Source organism: Aethalodelphis obliquidens, unplaced genomic scaffold (genome assembly GCF_003676395.1).
Source record: "Aethalodelphis obliquidens isolate GAN/ISIS:26980383/991018 unplaced genomic scaffold, ASM367639v1 scaffold3, whole genome shotgun sequence".
In the NCBI taxonomy this organism is placed as follows: Eukaryota; Metazoa; Chordata; class Mammalia; order Artiodactyla; family Delphinidae; genus Aethalodelphis; species Aethalodelphis obliquidens.
In genome coordinates this window covers 57,765,147-57,792,438 of record NW_020837947.1, presented here as the reverse complement: position 1 = coordinate 57,792,438, position 27,292 = coordinate 57,765,147, and the positions used below count along the sequence as shown (strand labels likewise).

The 27,292-nt window shown below is 42.9% G+C and overlaps 1 protein-coding gene across 4 annotated transcripts in view; it reads right to left on the bottom strand.

Annotated features, from left to right (window-relative positions):
- Positions 1-256: 256 nt before the first annotated feature.
- FAXC (failed axon connections homolog, metaxin like GST domain containing) overlaps positions 257-27,292 on the bottom strand; it is an 86,948-nt gene continuing 59,912 nt past the window's right edge. For 3 of the 4 annotated variants that reach the window (XM_027090079.1, XM_027090069.1, XM_027090054.1), the window contains 2 exons: positions 18,193-18,309; positions 5,962-8,124 (listed from right to left, as the gene is read on the bottom strand). In XM_027090079.1, coding sequence (XP_026945880.1) covers positions 7,835-8,124; positions 18,193-18,309 — 407 coding nt within the window. In that variant the 3' untranslated portion in view covers positions 5,962-7,834. Of the gene's footprint in view, positions 862-5,961; positions 8,125-18,192; positions 18,310-27,292 lie in introns of those variants that run through there. The other variant, XR_003429390.1, reaches the window with a different exon arrangement.

The window sequence follows — 27,292 nt, the reverse complement described above, 5'->3', positions numbered from 1 at the left end:
ATGAATAAATGAATAACCTTGACCTAAAATCATGCGTCCATGCCTATTCTACATCCATTTTCCCGCCAACGTTACCAACTGCCACATTCTGGGTGCTACGCCTAAGCCTTCCTGGCCCCATACTCTAAACTCTATTGAGTAGAGACTATTCTTTGTAAATTTCTATGTTTGCTATGGTTTTTAATGTATATAACATATCCGTAGAGCAGTGTGTGTGTATTTATAAATAAATAAGCTGCAGGGCATGCTCAGATAGTTTTACTGATGAGGTCAGTGACACAAAGGTTTGGAGCCCACTGCCTATATAGGGATCCTTTGGGGTGTCTCTAAACATGTAAAGGTCTTCTATAAAACGAATATACAAATATACTCTGTACATTTTCTATCATAAAATGGCAACTATATGCCACAAACACTTCTGAGAGACTAGAAGTAAGTTCCAGAATCAAAGGAGTGAACACACTGGGACCACTCCTCCAGTTCCCAGGCCCAGCCTCAGGCGGGGCAAACCGGGAGAACAAGCCAGAAACCAGGACAAGGATGAACAGGATATTCACAGACAATCCTTCCCTACAGACTGCATTTGTCTCTGATTTAAACCCGTAGTCCCTTGGATGGTTTTAGTAAGATGCCACCACCCAGAAAACGTTCAGTGTGCCTGACACATCTCTAACACAGCCACACCTCGTGGTTGCTTGAAGCCCCAGTATCTGTTCATCATTCCTTCTCTCCTCCCACTCAGTGAAATTCAAATACCACCAGATGAAGGACTCAGACCCTCATCTTTTCAATCACCACCATCGAGGAACCGTCACCCTCATCAACGGTGGAGTTGTCAGACACTCAGCAGGATACAGATCGCTGGGAAAAAAACATGTTTACAATAAGCACGATCCTGTGAGACTGATCACTTGAGGTAAAATATCCCCCCCCCTCCCCCGGTACGCGGGCCTCTCACTATTGCGGCCCCTCCCGTTGCAGAGCACAGGCTCCGGACACGCAGGCCCAGCGGCCATGGCTCACAGGCCCAGCCGCTCCGCAGCATGTGGGATCTTCCCGGACCGGGGCACGAACCCGTGTCCCCTGCATCGGCAGGCGGACTCTCAACCACTGTGCCACCAGGGAAGCCCGAGGTAAAATCATTTTGACAGAAGTAACACAAACATGTTGCCCCTACTGAAGCAGAGATCCCTCCAAAAGTTGAGCGTTATCTTTAGTCTTATTGCCGCAAAAAATTTCAGATATAATTTGTTAAAGGTAAAAATACAATCATTTGGACATCGTTGATGTTTTAATAAGCCAAATGTGATCTCTTGTTGGGGGCTAGAAGCAAATATGAGAGAACACTTCCAATTCTGAACAACTATTAAAGAGAAAAGTCCATAGATTGTCGTATTTCTTTAAGGGAGGGAGGTAGTAAATACCCAAAGCATTACTCTTTTCTAGCCTCCAATTATATCACATTCCCTCTGCTATCTGTTTAGCCACTGCTGATTAACTTGACAATTCAGGAGCTAAATCCTATTGTTTTTAAAGCCACGGGGTAACTTTTTTTTTTTAATGCTAAAGAAGGTTTAAATTTTACTGATAAATAAAAGTTACTCTATTCTAGAGCTAAAAGTAAAACAGAAAAAAAAGCGGGGGTGGGGTGGGGTGGGGGGGGTGGGGAGGGAAGGATGCTTGCCAATGGATGGGGGGAAGGAGGTGAATTGGTCATATTTAGTAATACTACTTTTCATAAAATGAAATATCATCATAAATATATATTGCTCTATAGTTAGTGAATTGTTTCAAAATATTTAAAGCTGTAATTAGGAACAACAGCAATTGAAAAATATTCAAGAAGGCCATCAAGTTAATTGCTGAAATTATTTGTGTACTGAACACCAGAAGTACTGTACCAATCTTTTGCTCTAGATAACTTGTTTCCCCACGGAAATAATCAAGAGTGCTGGTGCTGGCTGGACCACATTCATAAGTTGTCTTATTATTGCAATGGTCCCCTTTACTGTCTACAAGTTTGACAATTAGGGGCAATAATCCTCTTGAACACTGAGACCATCCTAATGGTCTAGCCAGCAGCAGAAGCTTCAGAGAAGCTTTGGTCTGGGGGCAAGTTCCCTGCTTTGGCAAGAGCCAGAATGGTTGAGAAGGTCACACTGTTAGCCCCAAAACAGTGAGTTGCTTCCTTTTGCGCTATTTTTCATATTCTCTGTAACCTTCTCAAAGGTGCAAGGTCAATGTGCTCCTGGTTCCAGTTACCTTAAAGACTAAAGAATATTAAATATCTTTAAGATATTCTTTAAAGTCAGGGACTAAAAACCTAAATTTCTGGTAAGAAATTGAAATGAGGAAAGCCTCACATCCATTTGCATTTACTCCTGGCACTAGCAAGGGTTTTGCCGGCCAGAGGAGGGGTCCCATCCACCAAGGGGTCCTTTTGAACTTTGCAAGTTGCATCCAGACCACCAGAAGCAAGTGAAGGAAGGTCAAGCCGTCGATCCCGGACCTGTTCGAAATGGGTTGCCAGAGTTCAGCATTTAGACTCAAGTAGTATTTGTCATTGATGTACCTTCATCAGTCTGTGTTCGTCTTAAACAGCACTACATACAAAGGAGAACAAAGGATCGTGGGTCATACGAAAGGAGCTTCGCCCTGAAAACAAAAAGGAAGAAGGGGGGGCGCGGGTCAGGAGAAAGGAGAAGAGGAAGGAAAAGAAGAAGAGGAAGAACCTGAGTTGTTCCCTATCAACAAAAGGCACCATCCTTTTATTGAAAATACACTCAACTGTTCTAAGAATTAATTAATTGCTTAATTAATGCAGAACAACCTGATTGTGTAGAACTTTTTCCTGTAAGGAAAAATCCAGCGTCTTCTCTCCCACCTTAAGCCCAGGTCGGCCAGCAGAAGTGGTGGGTTTCAGGGCTGAAGGGAAGCTCCCCTGGCCCTGAATTGATTTTGCGAAATCAACTTTTTGGGTGGTCAGAAGGGAGATGACAATGACGATGACAACGAAACCCTGTCACTTTCAAAATGCCACACTTGTCAAAACAAAGATATTTTCTCAACTAATGTGAGAGGCCTTATCCTCCTCCCCTGTCACTCAGCACACTCTCCGCGGGGATAATGACAGAGAGCACTTTTGCTTGCACAGCCCATTCCAATTTGTCTCCTGTCTGGCTGTGATAAAAGCAAGCAAGAACAAACACTAAACAAGTGACTTTTTTTTTTTTTTTTTTTTGCAGTACTTAGACCTTTCACTGTTGTGGCCTCTCCCATCGCGGAGCACAGGCTCCGGATGCGCAGGCTCAGCGGCCATGGCTCACGGGCCCAGCCGCTCCGCGGCATGTGGGATCTTCCCGGACCGGGGCACAAACTCGTGTCCCCTTCATCGGCAGGTAGACTATCAACCACTGCGCCACCAGGGAAGCCCCAACAGTGACTTTTAAAGACTCTTTAGAAGAAGCCTTCTTCACCTGCAGTCCATGAACCCCCTAAGGAATCCACAGATAATGTCAAGATGTCTCTAAATCTCCTGAACGTACATGTAAAATTTCATATATCTGCATATACGTATTTTTCTTGGACTAGGGCATAGGACTTGAATCAGATTATCAATGGAGACAAAAAAATTAAAAACCATTACTTTCTAGTGTACGGCCCACTTTCTGGGCATACCTTTCCCATGCAGCCTTCAGGGAAGGAAATGATGGGAGCTGTGTTTCTAGAGGAAGGGGAGATTATAATGAGCTGAGACCTCTTCTTGCAGAACTGACCAAGTTGGGCCTTGTGAGGTGCATACGACTTGCGCCAGTGGAGAGGAAGGGCAGGCATTTCAGGAGAGGGCTGGCATGAGCACAGGTACATGAGGCATGTCTAGGCAATGGCAAATGGACCAGCTTGGATGCACTGGATGGACCACGTGGAGGAAACAAGGTGATGAAAGAGGTGAGAACACCAGGCTCTAAGGAATACTTCAGCCTGGAGCAATACGGTGCCCTATTAGAGCTTTTTAGAAATATTAATCTAGTGGTGATGAGTGGAATGGATCAGGGAAGTGGCTAAGCACGTAAAAGAGGCTAACACAGAAGCTTAGGTAAAAGGGAATACCCTAAAACCAGGGTGCCACGTCTGTTCTGTTCACCACTGTATCTATATCCAGTGTGGATCCCGGGGCCAGGCACAGGGTAGGTGGCTATCAACTCACCAGTGAGTAACTAAATATCCAGTGAGAGACCATATGGGCATGGATTCCTTAAAAGATATAATCCGAGAATGAAGAGTCTTGGTGACTTGGACATCCTCTGGGTATCATTCACTGAGCCCAGCAGCGCCTTGCACAGAGTAGATACTGAAGAAAGATCCTTTGAATTGGCCTAGACCAGGCTGAAGAGATACAGGGGACAAGAGTGGAGAATTCCAAGCACTGTCAGAGAGAGACTAGGGATGTGCTGGTTCTATGAACATGGAGTGACCTCTTGGGGAGGTGGCTTTTAAAAAGAACCCAAGTCAAGGTGATGTAATGGGAAGAACCCTGTAAAAGGCAAGGTGAAAGACCTCCGTTCCAGGCCTGTCCTCCAAATAAATATGGCTTTCTAGAGTGAATCCACGGCCCAGCTATCCATTTCTATGAGTCTATACTTTCTCTCAAATAAGCTAGGCAAGACCCCCACGGCTATAACCCTTAACGCTTCCTTTCCTTGAACCCTAGTTGTTTCACAAACACATATCCTCATATCTCAGTGCACACAGGCAGGGCTCACGTGAGGACCAGACTGCAGTTCTGATTCAAGTCCAGTTGCTCTAAGTCTGTGATCAGTCATCTGGGTAGCATGTGGCCTTGGTAGTGTCACTATTCACAACTCATGAGTGTTACAACAAGAAATGGGAACCTCTGACAATATCGTTTACTTCTGTGTACATTTAAATCATCCTTGTATCTACTCTGGCTTATGCAGGGCAAAGCGTGATGCCGCTCCTTCATCCTGATGAGTGGAGACAGGGGTGGGGTGAGGCAAAGGGAAGCGGAAAGAAGGGCAGAATTTAATTTTACAGTGAGAGGTAAGAAAAAGAACAGGTAGCCCATGGGTCTTCTGTCCATCCCAAAGCATCTATTACCATTAAAGATCACATTTCCTTAAGTTACCTTCCAGTAAAAAAGAAATACAGAACTTGAACAAGTAAGCCAGATGACCAAAATATCCCCTAATTTCTTATTTTTCTTATAAGTAGCACCTGTTCATCAACTTGGAGAACACTTCAAACCTGGACAGCTTTAGAATGAAGCACAGAACATTAAAGCCTTCCCAATCAAGAGTGCATCAGTCACCCACTCCACAGTGGGTTTTGTCTTGCTCATTTTGTTTCCATAACCAACTTTGGGAAAGTAAAACCTGGGTCTACTCTAGGGTTCCTAATCAAGTTACCCATACCAAATGCTGAATACCCGGTCATGAGCTGTCAGGGAGTACCCAGGACTCCAGCAATGTCCATTCAAGTCCCTGCGGGAGGCTCCTGAAAAGAATGAATGAAGGTCTTACAACTTCACTTTGAATGTTGGCTCTCCATGGACTTCCCCTCCAAGTAACACACAATAAAAAGTATCTGTGACTTCTACACACTCATAACTTAATCATTCATGGCTTGAAGATACAGCACACTTAGTGCTATACAGGAAGAATAAACTGTAGACAAAATTTCAAACACAACTCTTTCCAGCTGAGGGTGGGGAAAGGGGAACTCGGTCTTTGTGGAGATTGGTCCACAGTTTACCGGTTCACTACATTCACATTTTCAGGCCAGGAGCTTCCCTGTCACACAGAACTACCACCAGCTGGCCTTGCAACACACTAAGCTAGAGAGAGGAGAGGTGAACAGTCCAAATGATGCTGGAAACAAAACAGGCTTAATCATTCATACATCCTCCAACACATTCTTATTAGTCAGCGAACAGTCCTCTCAAAAGATGAAGGGCTTTAATAAGATATTAACAACTGAGTTTTCTGTGGAATAGAAGTGTCTAGCTTAGGGTATTTCAGCATTTCTTCCCAGTTACATACGCCCTACCCTGTTGCTTAAATGGTAAATAACCTCAAAAACTCTCCCCCTTTTACTTCTTTGTGAATCCACAGCATTTTAGGACTATTCTGTCAAAACCATATTCAAAGAGAGTCTTTTTCAAGTAAAGTACGTGAACTTACCAGAAGACGCTGTCTTTTAAGAAGTTCCTCTTTAACCCCATAAGGAATAACCCTTCCCCAGTCAGTTGTGGTCAGAAGCCCAAATCCACAGCCATCACCCTAGGATCTTCAACCCATATTTCACTAGAAAATGTTCTAAGTCAACCAAAACTATGTCTTCAGAGATGGAGTGCCTCAGTCAACACAGTAACCGCAAGAGTTCAGGGGCTCTATGGGGAGGGAGACAGAGGACGGGGAGGGGAGGAAAAATCCTTAAGAAACATTAAGATTTTCCTCAGCGTTGCCTTCCCCTCGCTGGACAATGGCTGAGAACACCAGAAAAGCTGCGTTAATAAAACTGCATAGGGTCCACACTGCACAAAGTGCTCTGCTACCCGTTACAATGATCCTCTTCCTACTTCATCTTTCCAATACATCTTGCAAGGTTTGTTTTCAAAAAAGACATTACAAGTTGGCGAGCTTCTGCTTACAAAAATCAGTCAAATCCTTTCCCTTTCACCACTATTAAATCCATCCTATTCCTGAGCTTTATTCCCCCAAGTAAACCAAACGTAGGCAACTTAACACTCCAGAATCAACAAAGGACAAGGTTCCAGTGTGCGTTCAGGCAACGAAAGAAAGGCTTCTCTGCAAACGTACAGTAGAATTGAAGACTGTTTGTAGCTGTTGATGATCTGTAGAAACATTTCCAAGGTTCTTTAAACAAAAGATTTCGATTCAAGCAAGGTCACAAAGAGGATGATGACAGAGTCCTAACTGTGCCTTGGTGTGTGTTCCATTGGCTCCGCTTGGGCGAGTGACTGTGGCCGCTGTTGCCTAGATGTGGAATTCCTTTGCCCTCCAATCTCCACACACACGGAAGCACATTAAAGAATAAAATGTGTTTATGTCACACCTCTTCCGAGAGGTTTAAAGCGCCGTATGTTACCACATGAATCCTCACAACACCCCTGTGAGGTAGGTAGGCGGGGACTATTGTTACCCCCACTTTACAGGTGAGGGAAATGAGGCACACAAGAATTAAGGGACTTGCCCAGAATCACACAGCTAGCCACTGGCAGGGCGTAGGATAAAACTCATACTGGCTAGCACCTAGCACAGTGCTTTGCACATAGTAGGTGTTCACTGAATATCTATGGATTTTATTTGACTTATATCTCAACATACAATATACACACAGGAAATAACAAGCAGCCACCATAGAACATTTATCTCCTACATTCCTTCTGACGACATCTCTCCTGACTTTGAACCCTGCTGGATGAAGGATGTTCAAGAATCCATCTTGCACCTAAGCCCTCGGGTTGCAGGGGATCGATGTACACGCCATCTGTGGACAACCTGCTCTTGCACCTGCTCTACCACACCATCTTAGTTTTCTAATGAAAACAAAAGTGGGTTTCAGGAACCATGCTGACTTTTTCTTCTGCCTGTTTGTTTTAAATGGAGCCATCAGAATGGTTCTGTGTCTTGTTTGTACAAAAAAGAAATAAGGCTGCTCTAGTCCAGTTAGCTTGTGAGAACTGTGTCAAGCACGAAGATCTCCTCCCAGCTCGGATGGACTTCTACCTGGGAAACTGGACTGACCCCAGGGAATGGCAGCTCCAACAGAGGAGGGTCAGCAGGGCTGAATGTCACTTGCACTGTTCATGGTCTGTGTAGTCATCCAAGTCCACATCAGAATCAAAGAGCGAGTGTCCAGTGAAATCCGTGTCTGGGGTTCTGGAAAAACTGTTCTCTGCTCCCTCATCTTCAAAGGTCTCTGTCCTTGAGTAAGAGCTGAAATCCAGCAGGGGCGTATGCGTTTTGCTGCCTTCACAGCTCTCCTCGGACTCATAGATGGTGTTGTCATCATCATGGTGCCACTCAGGCCAGAATTTCCTCCTTATCCTCTCACAGTACATGGCAAGATTGATCAGCTCACCTGCAGGGTGGTGAGGAAAGCGAGGGTTAGTTCTCAAAGGCAACAATCTACCAGCCACTTGGCTTTCTGGGAAACTTAGAAGGATGGGGTAGAGTAGGCATTAACCATGTTTTTCCACAGAGGCACTGTCAAAATGTTTAGATTTTTATACACAGAAGGAGAAAGGTGAGTGGGAAGAGTTAAATTCAGTGAATGGGCTGAATGAAATTTCCGAGTGAGTCTGATGGTGGTGAGAAGTGAGGAGGTAGCTTATCCAGAATGGCGGCTAAACTACCATCATTTGGCTTTGTGAAGTATTTTATCATTTTATGTTTGCATATCAAGAGAACTAGTGCTTCGACTGGTTCATATCTAAATTAATTTATAGCCCATGAAAACACACCAACTGTTAGTTGGATTAAGTCAGCCAGAAGTGATCCTTCATTCCACAAATATTTGTAGTGTCATTATGGGCTGGTCAGTACGCCAACTAGTTGGAAAAAATTAGGTTAGGATGGAAATTTTGCCCTGAATCATCCATAAAACAGGTAACTCAGAATTGTCTTTATGGACGAGCATGCCTGTAAACATATTTCGTAAAACAGAGATTTTTTTATTTTTTAAATAAAATTCAACAGTGCACCCACGATTGGGTTCGTTGGGCTTGGTCGTTGGTCTACTTCTTTTTCCTGTGAATCAAAGGAACATTTTCGTTAAGTTGCTAAAATTGTCCAGGCATTCATCTGAAATACGGCACGGTATGTGGCTTTCATTTCCTAATTCCAAATGAAAAATGTAGAAAGAGGGTGAGTTTTTGCTTTTGATCCACCAGATGGCAACACTCCTCATAAGTATATAATTTGTCACTGTCTCTTATAGGACTTTATTGCCCTAAGAATATTCTCTGGATGTTTATTTTTTTTAAAGTTATATAAACATTCACTTGTTGTGTAGGTAGTCCATGTTTTATTGCAGGAAATTAGAAAATACAGATAAGCAAAAAATAAAAGAATTACCAATAATCCCATTTGCCATAACATTTTCATTTAAACTCTTCCTGAAAATTACATATTTATATATGCATTTACATATATTTACATTTGCTATATAGCATTTACTATATTCTGTTTCCTATGCTACTTTCTTCACTTAGCAACATATAATGTAAACCTTTTAATTTCACTCCATGACCACCTTGATAATTGCATAGTACTTCATTATACAGATGTACCACAGTTTCATTTTGTTTTTTCCAATCCCCTATTATAGCCATTTAGGCTGTTTCTATATCAACAGCTCTAGTGGTTATAGCCTGTAACTACTCTATTTTATTTTCTACCAGAGAAAATAATATATGCTCATTTTGGAAAATTAGAAGTCTGTATATAGAAATGGTATAAATATACATAATACATATATATATATATAAAGAAGAAAACAAAAGCACCTATAATCTCACCAATCCAAGGTAATCACAATTAACATTTTGGTGTGATTTCTTTCAGTATTTTTTTCTATTTATTTATTGTCATTATTATCATTACCTGTCACTTCCTGTAACATTATAAGCATTTTCCCACTAAAATTTTTCAAAACTTGATTGCTGTTCTGCTTAAATACATCCATTACAAAACATAATAAGGCAAATCCCCCCGCTTCATGGATCCTGTAAACCAGTGGATTTGTATTGGTTCCAGGTCACCATTTTCAGTCTTCTCAGATCAAAACAGTTCAACTCACATTCATATGAGTCCATTCTGATTGCCCCCAACTCGAAGACTTTCTGTACGCGCTCGGAAGCTAAGAAGCCAATATCATTGCTCCTTTTTGGGCAGATGCACGCAAAACTTTCCCTTATTTTCTCCCTCAGGGAAGCAGTTACAAAACGCCTCACCAGGTATTGCTGGTAACCAAAAATTAGATAAAGACGCAGAAGCAGCAGCAAGGGGCTATTGGGGGCAGGGAATATCAAAGATGAATTGTGGTCACTTCACAGCAGGCCCTGGGGACAACCCTGTTTGCTTCAATCAGGTCCATTCCCAGAAAGTAAGAATCTAGTCACAATGTCCATGGGATCTACACAATATATGACTGTCTCTACTTCTTTTGTAGCCATTCTCTCTACAGCCTGTTTCTTTACCTTTCTTCCAGGAGAGCTGCCCCCTTCATGACTGTGTGACATTAGAACCCCTTCAGTCTGCAATAATAAAAATTAATAATAGCACACATGTATATAGGCCTTACTATGTACCAGGCACTACTTGAAGTGCTTTATTTATTGTTGAATTATATTAATTCCCATCCCTAGTCCTGGCAACAATCCTATGAGGCAGGAGCTATTAATATCTCCATCTGTAATAGGAAAACTGAAGCAACAGAGAGGTTAATTAACTTGCCTAAGGTCACGTAACTATATAGTGGCTGAGCCAGGATTCAGACACAAGCAGTCTCCAGACTCCATTCCCTTCACCATGACTGGACTCTGCCTCTCTCCTGATGAGCTGACAGCCTGGCCTGGGAATTAATAGCTTCCCACTACCTGTTACAGAATATTTTTCTGTAATTCTTTCTGGAGTCTCAAGAATTTTGAGGAGACAGGTGTTGTCACTCAAAGATAATGGGTTGTCACGAAGAAGAGATCCCTCCATCACACAGTGAAGAAAGGGTGTGCTTTTTGATAAGCAAGGGCTGCGAGCTCACATGCCCATCCTCATATCCTGCCCCTGATAAAAAGAGTGAAACAAAGAGGGAAAATTTACAGTTGAGTTCTCCATTTATCTGGTTTTGCCAATCCTTGCTTGTTCCGAGATTCTCCACCAGCTGACCCACTCAATGTGCTACCAGCCAAAAAGAATGAAAAAAGTCAGCAGTAGAAACAGGCTATGTGTAATATGTGTGTGTGTGTGTGTGTGTGTGTGTGTGTGTGTGTGTGTGAGAGAGAGAGAGAGAGAGAGAGAGAGAGAGAGAGAGAGAGATGCCCATGTTAACATAAATGCCTATACTGAAGATGTAAACTTTGTGAAATAATTTTTTTAAAACTGCAGGGTTTCTTTCAAAGTGTACTCAACAATCAGATAATGTCACCTATCAGACTGGTAAAAAAGTCTAATACCATCCAGTGTGGAGGGTCAGGCATTATACTACATGGCTAGTGGAAGTATAAATTGCTATAAGCTTTTTAGGAAAGTAATCTGATGTTATCTAGTGAAATTTTAAATTCAGTTATCTGTTGGCTCAGGACTCCACTTTTAGTACTCTATTCTACTAAAATAAAATCATCAGTATGTAAAGATAGATGAGCATGGATGCCGAATGCAGTATTATGTCAATAAAAACAAAGAGAAAGAAAAGAAAGATGGAAACACCTGAATGTCCATCAGTAGGGATTGATTGAATAAATTCTGGTATATCAATTCTATAGACTATTGGGCAACTGTTAAAAAGACATAATATTCTATTAAGTGAAAAAAACAAGTTATAAAGTAATGTGTATAATGCAATTCCACTGTTTAGTTTTAAATCAATAAAAATAAACCAAAACAGCTATATACATGTATGTAAATTTGTATATAAAAAAAAAAAAGGCACAGAAGGGTTCACTCCAAATCCTTAATATTTGTTTTCTATGGGAGTGACACTGGACATGGGTGAGGGGAAGGTAATAAATCTTTTAAAATACACCTGTTTAATTCAACTTATTGTGACAATATGTATTACCTTTTTAATTTAAAAATCCAATAAAATAAATTAGTAAAATGACTAATGAGTGATTACTGATATTCTCAGACAACTTGAAAGGATATTTATCAGAAAGTCAAATGGCCCTCTACCCCAAGGACACTCCCAGACAGAATAAAGAGCTTTTCTCTTGGAGTTTCTCAAAGGGAAATATTCCCCATGGCTCTTTGAAAAAAGTGACTCCTTTTATTTTCCTATATTTCTCCAATTCTTCCCAGCACCACTGTCAGCCCCGGGTTCTTAACCAACCAATATCTGGAAAACCTAGGGCTGGCGCTCACACACATTCTTCACATTCTTTTGGTTTCCGAGTATTTACTCAGCACCTCCTGGCTCCACGCCTGTGGTAGGTGCTGGCTGTGTCTTTCGTTGCTCCCTATAATGCTGTGTCACACAGGCAGCAAGGACGTTGAACATTTCCTCTTCAGAAAAGTTCTTAGCAGGGCTTCCCTGGTGGTGCAGTGGTTAAGAATCCGCCTGCCAATTCAGGGGACGCAGGTTTGAGCCCTGGTCCGGGAAGATCCCACATGCCGTGGAGCAACTAAGCCCACGCGCCACAAATACTGAGCCTGCGCTCTAGAGCCCGCGAGCCACAACTACTGAGCCCATGTGCCACAACTACTGAAGCCCACCAACCTAGTGCCTGTGCTCCGCAACGAAGAGCAGCCCCCGCTTGCCACAACTAGAGAAAGCCCGCGTGCAGCAATGAAGACCCAACGCAGCCAAAAATAAATACGTAAATAAAATTTTTAAAAAATATTTTAAAAAAAGTTCTTAGCAAACTTGAATGCGGTAATGAGGACACTCCCACCTTCCCCAGTCTCACTGAAGCTAGTTCACAGATCTCAGGATACAAAGACCAGCAAAGATCATTTGAGCCAGCCCTTCCCTGAGACCTGAATTCCCCCACAACCTCTTCCTAAACACTTTGAATGGAGAACAGTAAGAGTATGGGGTGGGCATATACGTGTATGTTTTTCAAAGATATCCAGCATTTTTTCCACCTTTTACTCTATCAAATAATAAGCCAAAAAATAATAATCCACATACAATAAATAACTGATGGTAAAAGAGCTGCTGAACAGTGTTTGTTTTTCTTAAAACACACAAGGTTGTGTTCCTTACAAATTCAGAAAAGCAGTGTTAGGTTCTCTGGGTTTGGTACGGCTCTCCAGGGCAAGCAGCTGTGCGACAGAACCCGTTCCCTTTTGTGCTTTACTTTCACTTTTCTAGGCTCTCCAACTCTCCATGTCTATTTTAAAGAGTGCCAAATCCACATGCAATTCTCTAATAAGGATACTTTGATCAAAATATCAAACGTGGGCTTCCCTGGTGGCACAGTGATTGAGAGTCCACCTGCCGATGCAGGGGACATGGGTTCGTGCCCCGGTCCGGGAAGATCTCACATGCTGCAGAGCGGCTGGGCCCGTGAGCCATGGCCGCTGAGCCTGCGCATCCGGAGCCTGTGCTCCGCAACGGGAGAGGCCACAACAGTGAGAGGCCCATGTACCACAAAAAAAAAAAAAAATCAAATGTGACTCCACATTAAGAGGGTTGCTAAAAAAGACAAGAAATAACAAGTGTTGGTGAGGGTGTGGAGAAAAGGGAACCCTCGTGCACTGCTGGTGGGACTGTAAATTGGTACAGCCACTATGGAAAACAGTATGGAGGTTACTCAAAAAACTAAAAATAAAATTACAATATGGTCCAGCAATTCCACTCCTGAGTATTTACTAAAGAAGACAATAACACTAATTCAAAAAGATACATGCATCCCTATGTTCACTGCAGCATAATAGCCAGGATATGGAAGGAACCAAAGTGTCCATTGATAGATGAATGGATAAAGAAGATACACACACACACACACACACACACACACATACATACATAGTATGAAATATTATGCAGCCATAAAAAATGAAATCTTGCCATTTGTGACAACATGGATGTAACTTGAGGGTATTATGCTAGGTGAAATAAGTCAGACAGAGAAAGACAAATATCATAAGATTTCACTTATATGTGGAATCTAAAAAAACAAACAAGCAGTGTATGTATAACTGACTCACTTTGCTGTACAGCAGAAACACAGCATTGTAAATCAACTATAATAAAAAAAACTATAATAAAAAAACTAGAAAAACAGCATTGTATATCAACTATAATTTTAAAAATTAATTTAAAAAAAAGAAAATTTTTAATTAAAAACAAACAAAAAAATCAAAACAAAACCAGACTCACAGATACAGAGAACAGACTGGTGGTTGTCAGAGGAGAGGGGAGGTCGGGGGGTGGGGACATGAATGGGGGAGGTTGAGAGGTACAGACCTGCAGTTATAAAGAGAATAGGTCATGGGGATGTAATGTACACCATGGGGAAATATAGTCAATAATATTGTATTAACTTTGTATGATGACAGTAACTAGACTTATTGTGGTGATCATTTCAAAATGGACACAGACATTGAATGTGGTACACCTGAAATTAGTATAACACTGTATGTCAATTATATTTTAATAAAAAAAACTTGCTGATAATAAAACTGAGATTCGGGACTTCCCTGGTGGCACCGTGGTTAATACAGAATGTTAGTAAAAATTATTTGAAACAACCCACAAGTCCAGAAAAAGATTAATCACACAAATTACAATGTAGCCATGGGATAGGATATTATGCAACTACTAAATACATGTTTTGAAGAATATTTAATGACAAGGGAAATGGCCATAATACACAGTTAATTAAAAACTGCAGGTTACAGACTTCCCTGGTGGCACAGTAGTTAAGAATCCGCCTGCCAATGCAGGGGACACGGGTTCGAGCCCTGGTCTGGGAGGATCCCACCTGCCGCGAAACAACTAAGGCTGTGCACCACAACTACTGAGCCTGTGCTCTAGAGCCCGTGAGCCACAACTACTGAGCCTGCGTGCCACAACTACTGAAGCCCGCACACCTAGCGCCCGTGCTCCGCAACAAGACAAGCCTCCGCAGTGAGAAGCCCATGCACCGCAAGGAAGAGCAGCCCCCGCTCGCCACAACTAGAGAAAGCCTGAGCGCAGCAATGAAGACCCAACGCAGCCAAATATAAATAATTTTTTGAAAAAAAACTGCAGGTTATAACTATATCAACATAATGATCCCAACTTTTAAACATACATATATACATGTACTTGATAAAAGATAAGGAAACATACCACAATATTAACGGATATTCTCTGCGGGTGATGGGGTCACAAGTTAATTTTATTTTTTTTAAACTTTTCTATCTTTTCTAAATTTTCTCCAGTAAGGAAATGACATTTCATATCATACACAAACATATTATGTATATTTTAAGAACTGCTGAGTATTCAAAGTCTGTCCTCCTACTCACCTAAATTAAGGAAAAGTTCTCATGATTCTGGATGTTTCCCAGAGTAGCCTGTGTGGCTAGATTATTTTAAATAATATCTAGGACCAAAAAGCTAATATTGATACACACACACTCACACAGATGGCAAGGACAATAGAGTCTTGGCTGTTCCAAAGCTAAGGCACAAAACTGTCAGATCCAAGCCACTTCCACTCCTGGATGTGAGCCAGTTCTAAATTATCCAGACTCTTGGTTGGTTGTTTCTACTTCTCCGTTGAAGGTCTCCACCACAAAAAGAGCAAAGGCAGAGAAAGAAGTTGAGATCAAATTAGTAGTTTGCCTGCATTAGCAGCTCCGATCAAAAGGTTAGAAAGGGGCATAGAATAATGACTGAAATGAGCTTTAGAGGCTTGCTGTGCACTTGAATGATTTGTCCTCCTCCAGTCCCCATGGAGAGCTGGAAGCTACCGGCTTATTTTAAGAATCTGCATCTACGTGCCAAAGTGCCCTGCAGGTGACAGCATCAGATTCCCCCAAATGTGTGCGTCTCCGCATGGGACTCAAAATCAATTCTCCAAAAACACTGATCATTTATTTAAAAAGAACACTAAATGCCTCAAGTCCCTCCAGGAAATAATAGAGGAAAGGGCCAAGTCATAAATAAATTCACAAAAGATGCTTCATTTCTTCGAGAAGGGTTTCTGTACAATCTGAGATTTCTACTGATACTGGATACCTAAATCTTTCTGACTAAATAACAGATGACCTCAATACACTTGACCCTTAACCAACATGGGGGTTAATTCGCAAAGAACTTAGAGTCTGTCCCCTGTATCCAAGGTTCCTCCGCATTCGTGGATTCAACCAAGATGGACTGTGTGGTACTGTAGTCATTACTACTGAAAAATAACCACGTATAAGTGATTCATGCAGTACAAACCTGTGTTGTTTGAGTGTCAACTGTAGTGTGTGTGTGTGTGTGTGTGTGTGCACATAAGGTGTGTGTGTGAGTGTGTATGCATAGGGTGTGTGTGTATGTGCTTGGGTAGAAATGTAAATGTATGTGTACGAGTGAGTGTGTACACGGCATGTGGGTATAGAAGCATATGAGTAGATGTGAGTGTGTGTGTACTCATAGGTGTGTAAAGGTGGTGTGGTAGGGAAGGAGGGAGTACAAAGAAACAGGAAGCAAGAGTAAATACAAAACACACCCCTAGATGAACAAAAAGGAATCACTATCTTTTAGACCACCATGGAAAACCTGACTAAAATAAAGGGAAACTACTTTAAGTGCTACAAACATCACCAATATGATAACATATTCAATTTAGGTAACTTCCAACACATCACAAGACAAGGAACACCTCCATACTGATCACTTAGGAAATTAAATATAAGTCCATACTATCCCTGTCCCCACCTAGCTATTGTTCTAAAAGACCTTCAGCCAATGCCTGATCCATTCCAACCAAGTCTGGTAACGTATCTAGAGCCCCATCCCCACCAATCTGGAGAGTTACTCCTGCTGCCTTTAGCCTGTTCTGAATCTCTGGGCATGCACATGAGTATACACACACACACACACCTATAGACTTCACCAACCTCCCCACCCACCCACCCACGACTACCACACATGACTTGCTCACCTGCCTCAGTTTCTTGTATGATTCTGTCTTGCTTGGTTCCATCCATCCAGCCATCCCTCAATCCATCCAGCCATCCCTCAATCCATCCATCCATCCATCCATCCATCAATCCATCCAACATTAATTAAGAGTACTCTATATGTTACTCACTGGTGATCTCAGGTACACCTCCAGTCTCTCAGCTGGGGTATAAAAATCCTGACTAACTCTTGTCAATCCCCTTCCCCAAATCGAAATATGGAACCTTGATGCCCACATTCCTAGGCCCTGGGCACTTGCTTAGGTACTGTTTAAAACCAGAGACGACTCAAAATGGTTCCCATTCATCAAGGCAGAGGAAGCCTCTCCCAGAGGCCCCAGCTGCCATGTACATCCCACCACCCCACTCCAACGCACATGCACGCACGCACACACACACACATACACACATGAAGATCTGGTCCCTTGACATCAACCCAGGTTGAGCTGACTTTCCCTGCCCCACTGCCCATTTTACTCCTGGCAACCACCCCCATCCCCACCCCACACATATGTGCATCCTCTAGCTCCGGTCCCACTCATCCCACTTCGACCCCTCCAGTTTAGAATTGTAATTCTCATGGGCCTTACATCAAGATCACACAACAAAGATACCATTTCTTTGGTCAAAATGCATGTATAATAATATCAATAATAACACCTCCCATAGCACTAGACTTACAAAGCATTTGTTGACACTTTCCCCATTTTCCCACTATTTTGAACTTTCCAGCTCTACTACTCTCCGCGTATGATCCACAGACACCCCGCTGGAAAAGGAGAAGGGAGTGCTTTGAACTCAAATGACGCAGAATCATACGTACCTATACGCACGTGTGAAATATCTGAGACCAGTTCAGATTCAAAAGGAGCATGTGAGATGGGCAGTGAGCTCATCAGCCCCACCCGACCACGGCTGCCGCAGTGCTGGATAAACCAGAAACTGGTGAGCCACCACAGTCCAAAGGAAAGTAAGGGAGACCAACAAAACAAGGGCACTAGGGGGAATGCAAGCCCTATTTCAGTGACAAGTATTAAGTCCACTACGTAAGGAGCTGGAAGAAGAGCCCTGGTGTAGAACGCGGCAGGATTTGTGTCAGCTTTGCAAAGAACATGGTCCGAGCGAGATGGCAGGTGAGAAGCCGGGTCTCTCCTCGGCCTCTACATGTCCTGAGCACAGGAAACCAACCCTGGCCCCACACACCACGGCCTGGCGCCTCCATGAAGCACAGCCAAGCTCAGGGGCATTGGCCTGGGATTCTCCACTGTGCTGCTCCCATCCTCCACGCCCCCCGCGACTCCCCAAACCTGAAGAGCTTTGTAGGGCTTGCCTTTTATCAGCCGCTCAGGTCTCGTCCCGGGTAAGGTCCACATTGCCTGTGCCAAGTGTCCAAAGACGGTGGCGTCTAGAGTGGAAAGTTTGGGCCCCATGATGTACTTCTTATCACCTGCAGCAGAGAGAGCAGAGAGAGGTCACTGGGCCAGCCCTCACCGTCCCACTACGTCACAACAGCATTCAGCACGCACCCATTATATGCCCGTTTAAGTGTGCATCCAAAGCTTTGCAAAACCAGGGCTTCCCTGGTGGCACAGTGGATGGGAGTCCGCCTGCCGATGCGGGGGCCGCGGGTTCGTGCCCCGGTCCGGGAAGATCCCACATGCCGCGGAGCGGCTGGGCCCGTGAGCCATGGCCCCTGGGCCTGCGCGTCCAGAGCCTGTGCTCCGCGGCGGGAGGGGCCGCAGCAGTGAGAGGCCCGCGTACCGCAAAAAAAAAGCTTTGCAAAACCAAATGCATGTACCCCCTTTGACTTATAACTAGAAACAAAAGTAAAGCAAGTTAAACAATTCTGTGATATATCAACCCACACAACAGCAAAGCAGGGAAGTAACTGGAAACATATCAAGATACGTGGATGAGAGAGGGGGTTCCTGGGAAAAAGGAAGAATTGATCACCCCCAGACCTCCAGAGGCACCTCCTTGTCTCCAACTCTAGCCATTAAAGTCTGAGGTGCTTGAGAACACCTGGAAGTTTGCTTAAACCATCTCTAGTAACCCCAGCCAAGCACACCCAGCCTCAGCACTTACTTTATTAAATTAATTCATTTCCTCGGGAGAAACAAGAAGCCTAAGCTACTTAGGAAGTTTGGAGGCAAGGCTTCCCGTGATGTCTCCATGGTCTTGGCAAAGTTCTCACCACTGAGCACCAGCAGGAAACAAACATAAAGAGAAGCTTTAAAATTGCAGACCCAGCCCTGGGATCAGGCTCCCATACAGGGATGTCTCACTTTGCCGCTCCCAGCTCTCCTTTTCTACCACGGCTGACCTAGTTCAGGCCTTATCACCTGGACTTATCACATCTTACCCACTACAATTGCCCCAGGTCGTCTCCAGGCCACTGTGTTGCAGGATAAAGAGGCAGCCCAGGTGGAAACGGATCCATCCTACGTCACATCCTGTCACCACTGTTATTCACTACGGAAAGCCTGGTCATTAACTAACCTCGCAAAGCTTCAGCTTTCCCATCTGGAAAATGGGGATGCTATTAAGGGTATTTCTTAGGGCTACTGTGAGAATTAAACGACATAACACATGTAAAGCACTTAGCACCGTATCTGGTTAACTCATCAAACACCAGCACTCATGAGGAGAGACCTCTGTTTCTCCGGTCCATTCCATATCCCACCCATACTTAAATCTGTAAGACACTCTTTTCACTGTGGCACTCCCTTTCACAAAGACCTTCAATGGTTTATGGGCTATGAAATACAGTCCAAACTCAACCTGGAATCCAAGGCTCATCGCACTCTGTTCCCACCCATGTTCCAGCTTCATCCCTCATCCTCCTTTACCCCAGCAGACCCAGAACAGCTCCACTCCCCAGCACACTTCATGCTTCCCACTGCCACACCTCTGCCCCCCAAAACCCATCTGTGCCCCCCACTTCTCTCCATCTGGTAGATTCTATCCATCTTTCCACCAGAAGCCTCCTTTCAAAGCCGTCTCAGGGCAATAGAAGCTTTCAGTTCAGACAGCCCTGTTTCAAATCTCACTTTTACACATATGACCCAGTTTCAGAGAGGAGAAAACAAGTTAAAGGAGAGCTACACTGGCTTCCTGGCCCCCGAAAATGTTGATTTCCTTAAATGGCTAAAAGGAAAGAGTCTAAGGGAAATGCCAGAGTAAATTGTGAATTCTGTTGTAGACTCCAAAGACTTTGGGGGGCAAGAGGAAAAAACGTACATGAGTTTATAAAAACTTAGGAAATCTGAGCACTTAAGACCTTGATAAAAGGGAAAATATACTAAACATAATCATTTGGATCCGTACATCAACTACCGCATATAGTGTTCAGCCCAAATTTGCCACTTGACTCAGAATGTTAAAACCGGAAGGGTACTGAGTCAGTAACAGAACCAGACTAAAAATGCTGGCACCTGGGCCTCCTGACTCCCAGCCTGATGCTCTCTGCTCTGTACAATATGCCGTGAGCAGAACCACCTCAGAGATAAAGACCCTCCATGCAACAGCAAGAGGGTTGAGCTGTGGACGTTTACAAAAGGATGCTTTAGTCAGGAGGGAACACAGAATACAGAAGGAAAAAAAGAACAAAAGTCTAAGGAACTTGCCAAAAAAAAAGGAACTTGCCAAAAAAAAAAAAAAAGGATAGAATTTAGCCTTCATGGTAGATACACAATTATATGTATATATACACACAAGACAGTTATAAATTTAAAGAATATAAAAATACCCTCTGTTACTAAGAAATCCTCCGGTCTTTCTGTATACCCTTCAAGCAGCTTCTGCTAAGATTAACATCTTAGCTAACCACAGTACGTTTACCAAAACTAAAAAATTAACATCAATATAATACAATTAACTGCACTATAGGCTTCATTCAAATTTTATTAGTTTTTCAACTAGTATCCTTTTCTGTTCCAGGGTACCAGCTAGGATCCCACACTGCATTTAGTTATCAGGTTGCCTTAGTCTCCTCCAATCTCCTCAGGCTTGCATTGTCTTTCATAGCCTTGACACTCTTATTAAAGAATACTGGTCAGTGATTTTGTAAAATTTTCATCAACTTGGGTTTGTCTAAGGTGGTTAATAATTAGAGTAGTCATGCATTTTTATGAACCCTTCTGTGATGGTTATTTTATGTGCCAACCTGACTGGACTATGGGTGCTAAGTTATGTGGTCAAACATTATTCTGGGTGTTTCTGTGAGGGTGTTTTGGATGAGATTAACATTTAAGTGGTAGAGTGAGTAAAGCAGAATGCTCTCCCTAATGTGGGTGGGCCTCGTCCCATTAGATGAAGGCCTTATTGGACGATAGGGCTGACTCCCTGGAGTAAGAGAGAATTCCTCCTGCCTGACTGCCTCTGCACTGGGACATGGGCTTTTTCTTGCCTTCAGACTTAAATGGAAACATTGGCTCTTTCTTGGTCTTGAGCCAGTTCATACTGGAACTACACCATCAGCCCTCCCAAGTCTCCACCTGCCAACCCACCCTGCAGATCTTGGGACTTGTCAGCCTCCACAGTTGTATGAGTCAATATGACTTTATTGTAGAAGAGAAATAGACATGGATAGATCTAGATATCTACATCTAGATCTCCTATTGGCTTGTTTCTCTGGAGAACCCTAATACCCCTTCTCGGGGCATCATATCAGGGGGTCCACAATGTCCATATGTCCATATCACTGGGGATGTTAACCTTGACCATGCGGTGAAGGTGGTGTCTATAAGTTTTCTTCACTGTAATGTCACTATTTTTCCTTTTGCAGTTAATAGCCTTGGGAGAGAGACTTTGAGACTGTATAAATACCCTGTTTCTCCTCAAACTTTGGCCCACTAATTTTAGTCTCCATCAGTAGATGTCATCTGAAACAATTATTACTGTGGTGTTTGCCTAATCAGGATTTTCTATTTCTCTCAATCCTTCTACATGTATTGATCCAAATGCTACTGCTCCCTTCATCCCCCATTTACTGACATATTCCATTATTTATTTAAGTGTGCACTTGTCGATATATATTTTATTCTATGGCCTATAATCCAGTACTCTCATTATTCTTTTTGCTGTTCAAATTGTTCCAGATTTGGCCTTTTGAGCTTGGCAGGAAGTATTTTTAAGAGGGAGACTGAGTTTAGATTAGACTCTGCTTAGAGATGAAGAGGACAAGCCCAAGTCTCAAGTCTGCAGCACGCCCAGGCTTCACCAAGTGAGCCCATTTTTCATTAGTGGAGGGTGTTAGCAAAAACAAACACTACGGGCACTTCCGAAGGGCACTGAAGGAGCAGGCTTGGGTGACGAGGCAACTCAAGCCTCATTTTCAGTAGGTAAACCAGCCCCCCAGTTTCTGTAGAGATGGACAGAGGGAGCTGAGGGATATCTGAGCACCTGTAACTCCCTGCCAGCCCCCAGATTTGGTGTGTGGACCATGAACCATTGGTGAGAGCAAATAAAGATTGAAAATATCAGAAACACTGGGAGGTGAGGAACCCAGGGCACATGGGACTCCCTAAGGGCCGAGGGACGAGGAGAGGACAAATAGAGAGGAACATGGATCTTAAAAGTCCCACCAGAGGGAGGGACCGCAAAACAGAGCAAGGCTGTTTGCCTCCTGCCTGCCTCTCAGCCTCTTCCTCAGGGAGGATGCATGAGAGCTGCCAGCAGATAGGTCTCTCCAGGCCCCGGCAGGACAAGTCAAGGTCTACCTCATGCGAATGCTCTACTTCAGTCAAATATGCCGGGAGCTCATCCCACCACCATCCTTCATCCCATCCTTCCTGTCTCAAATAACCTCCACTTGTCTAACCCAACCCTTCCCTTATGACTCAGATCAAGTTCTCCCTCCTCCAGTCCAGGAAGGCTACCTGCACTGTCCACTCCCCTAGCACCTCTCATTGCCCACTCCCCTGCCAAACCCCAGAGGGACAACTGCTTAGAGCAGGGCTGCTCAAAGGGTAACCTGATGCCAGCATCAGCATCACACATGCTCAGGTCCCATCTACTGAATCAGAATGACTGGGAGAAAGTATGTGTTTCAACAAGCTTCCAGGTCAGTGTTTCTTAAACTTTAGAGGCATAAAAATTCCCTGGAGAGCCTGCAGTTCTTAGACCACACTCTGAATAGAGCTGTTCCAGATGATTCTTATGCACGCTGAAGTTTGAGAACCACTGGTCCAGACTAGAGTATGTCAGTGGTCTTAAACTCGAGCATGCATCAGCAACACCTAGCGGGCTTTTTAAAACTACTGATTTATCCCCCATGCAACCCCAAGCCAGGAGTTTCTGATTCAGTAGGTATGGAGTGGCACCCAAGAATCTGCCTTGCTAACAAGATCTCAGGTAATGTTGATGCTGCTGAGGGACGACACTTTAAGAACCACTGGTCTAGATCACTCATTAGGTAATCCACACATCATCTCACAGTCTTATTTATGTGTGTGTCCTATCTCCTCAAGTAGTTTTTAATCTCCTTGAGGGCAGGTAACCCTCTGTTTTACTTTTCTGTCCATCTGGTGCCTATCACAGTAGAAATCATCAGTCAAGATGTTGATAGCCTTAAGTATGTTTGATCTGTCTTTTCTTAGATTAGAGAACTATTATAAGGATTGAAAAATGTAATAATGTGAAAGCATTTTGCAAACTAGAAGGTGCTATTCTAACATAAGGAATTATTTTACACTCGTCAACAATAATAGAACAAGTACTACAGCTGTGGGCAGAACAGTCTAACCTCCCATGCGGTGTAGAAATCCCTTCTCCCATTTCCCTACCAGATAGTCCCCAACTGCAGCCCCTCTAGGGACTTCTCCCTCATTTCCTGGGCAAGGCAGGCAATTCTCTGGTTAGATAGTTCCTTACACTGAGACAAAATATGTCCCCTTGGTACATCTACCATTGATCCCAGTTCTTTCCTCTGGAATCACACAAAGAATTTACGGCCATATTTATTTTGCACAATACCCTAGGAAAGTAAGTCTCCACTAACATACTTCGAAGTAAAAACCGATGACTTGTGTTCACATATATCACTGTGGGATAGTGGGCAGAATGTTTGTTCCAGAGCACTGGAAGTAGAAATGAACCTCTGAATTATATCCACTATTCCCTTACTAATTCTGCTCCCAGCTTTTACTGGCCACTGTCAGCTCCATTCCTGCCATTTAGCTGAATTTCCAAATGCTGTAAGTGGCAGAAGATAAAAGACTGGCTGTGGAGAGAATATCGTTCTAGAGAGAAATTAAAGATTAATAGTCAAAAGATTTTCAAGCACTCATTTTTCTATTAATCTAAGAATTAAGAGTAATTACGAGTTTCACCTACTTAGCGTTCCCTACACTCGAGCACTGATGGGTTTATAAGCAGATAACTCCAGTGAAGTCAATGTTGATATCATTCCTATTTCTAATTGTCCCTCTCAACCTTTAATTAACTGGGACTTTAAGAACACTTGAGAGACGAAGACTTTGAGTGCTTTCCCCAAGGATAGCACAGGTCACAGTAATCTTACCAGCCAACCTTCAAAGAACACATCCTTGAAGCTCTTTTTCCTGCATGTGACTCTCCCAGAGGGCAAAGCTGAAGGAAATCTATGTTCTAGTCTCTCTTACACTCCTGGTCAGACCTCTCTTTGTCAGAAATCACATGGCAGGCCACTCCCTTTAAAGAGCTCTTGTTCATATTCCCAGCATACTCTAAAATCACTGAATATGTGATTCTTTCAACTATGAGGGGGGTGGTGCCATCTTATATATGAGGTTATTAATGGTCCTTATGAGTAAATATCAGAATTAAAACCATTAACTTTGACAACTTTCTGACATTTACTAGTTGCACCAACTGGCTCACACTCTGGAAAAAAATAAAGGTGGGTGGGGGGATACCAGAAGGAGCCCCTAAATTTAATCCCTCCTCAGATTTCATTCTGGAAGGCAACTAGATACTCCTCCAATCTTCTACAAAACTCTCTAGAAGAACATACAAGAAAATTTTTTCCAGAGAGTATGAACTATCTTGACCCCTTCCCCAATAACCACCAATACCAATCATCTCACCTCTTTCTCCCAATCTTCTCTTTGTTGATGTCCCAGCTCTTAAAATTCCCTATGGATGAGACAAGGATGAACATACACTTGCACTTGGGATTGCACTTGCTCTTCTGTACTTCAGTCCTCCTATTAATGTTTCTGAGCACCTTCTGAACTCCATGCACTCAAAGCATTCATGCACATATACTGTAACTTTAGGAAATTTGGATAAAGGATTTGTACCAGTTGTGGAAAAATTTCACACACAGGAAATCCAGTTTAGGAAAATATTTCTCAGGAGGCAAACGCCTGCTCAGATTCACTTATTATTATAATTTAATAACATTAAACAGCAGCTTCTGGAAGTCTTCAAGAACCAAAGCTAACATCTCTAATGATGACGCAGCGTTACTGACTCACTGATGATCGGCCTTCTTATTTATCTCTCTTCTTGAAGTTGCTGAAATATTGCTGCTTTTGAATCTGACTAGACATTCAACTGAAACAGTGAGATTTGAGGGGTATAAAAGTTCTATGGGTCTCCCCTGTTTCACTTTCCCAAGTACACCTTCTGAGGGTAAAGAATATAGAGCACCCAACTCAAACTACATCCCAGGAGAGGCTTTCCCCTTAATTTCATTTCTGCCCTGGCTATTCTGTATTTGGGTAATCAGAGGAACCAGCTGTTCTGTCTCTTTATTCAATAAAGACTATCTGGTAGCCCCTAAATATGGTTTAATTAATGAAACAACACATCAGACTGAATTCAATGTCATGCTGAAATTTAAATTCAAATCCTTTTATAAGGAACTTATCCTTCTTTTAAGAAAGACGAATAGTAGCAGATTCTAATGGCAGGTTTTGTGTCTGGCCATCAGGGCCCCGCAAGCAGACTCCACATTTCTGGAGGATCTGTCATCATTTTATGGACTCCAGGTTTCACCTTAGCTGGAATCCAGGATCTTCAACCATTTTCAAAGATCTGAGCAATCACCAAACAACGGTGCAAACCTTTAACCACCAGAACTGTTTAGCACCTGCCCAGAGTGGTGGACCTTACTCAGATTCACACAATAGGCATAGATCCCTTTGGATGAAACCAAACTGCTATTGACCTCATCTTTAAAAATGGGAATCTGGGGAATTCCCTGGTGGTCCAGTGGTTAGGACTCAGCGCTTTCACTGCCGGGCCCTGGGTTCGATCCCTGGTCTGAGAATGGCCAAAAAAAAAAAAAAATGGGAACCTGATACCTTCTCAAATGATATTCGCATGAGTATGCTGGGTATCACATACAATTCTGTGTGGTGCTTCTTTCCGAGTGTAGGACTGAGTCTTTAGCTCCTACTCTGTGGGAGGCCTTATTACTCCCCTACTGAACATTCTTGTCCATGTATCCTGACCATTAGATGGTTAAGAATGTCCCACATAACTCTCTCCCCATTGCACACTACTTTCTCAAAGATCATTGAATCCAGAGACAGAAACCTCCTGTGTGCCAAGCTCTACAATCTTGGAATAGATCCAGGTTTCTTCAGAGCCAAGACAAGAACACTGCTAAAATCAGAATGGGTAGTAATAATAGTCTCCTGAGAGACTAAAAGATAAGATTCTACTTCTAAAAGATGTAAAACCTTTTATCTATGTAACTTGAGGCAACTGAAGTTCGATGCCTGCCGCCCATCATAGCAGGATAAGCACTCTTCCCTCTTGACAACTTGGCTGTACCCTTCACAGCTCAGCAGCTGCTCAAAGAGGCTCCTACTAGGATTAATGGGATTGGAGCTATGTAGGTGTGTTTGTTATTGATAGCTGCATAATAAATTTCCTCAAAAATTTAGCAGCTTAAAAGGCCAAATATTTATTACCTCACAGTTTCTGTGAGTCAAGAATCCAGGCAGCTTTACCTGGGTGCCTCTGCCTCAGGGTCTCTCACAGGCTGCAATGAAGATGTCAGCCAGGGATGCAACTAGAGATTATCATACTAAGTGAAGTAAGTCAGAAAGAGAAAGACAACTACCATATGATATCACTTATATGTGGAATCTAAAATACAGCACCAATGAACTCATCTATGAAACAGAAACAGACTCACACACATAGAGAACAGACTTGTGGTTGCCAAGGGGGAGGGGAGAGGGAGAGGGACAGACTGGGAGTTCGGGGTTAGTAGATGCAAACTATTACATATAGAATGGATAAACAACAAGATCCTACTATATAGTACAGGGAATTATATTTAATATCCTGGGATAAATTATAATGGAAAAGAATATAAAAAAAGAATTTGTATATGTGTATAACTGAGTCACTTTGCTGTACAGCAGAAATTAACACATTGTAAATAAACTATACTTCAATTTTTTTTTTTTTTTTTTTTTTTTTTTTTTTTT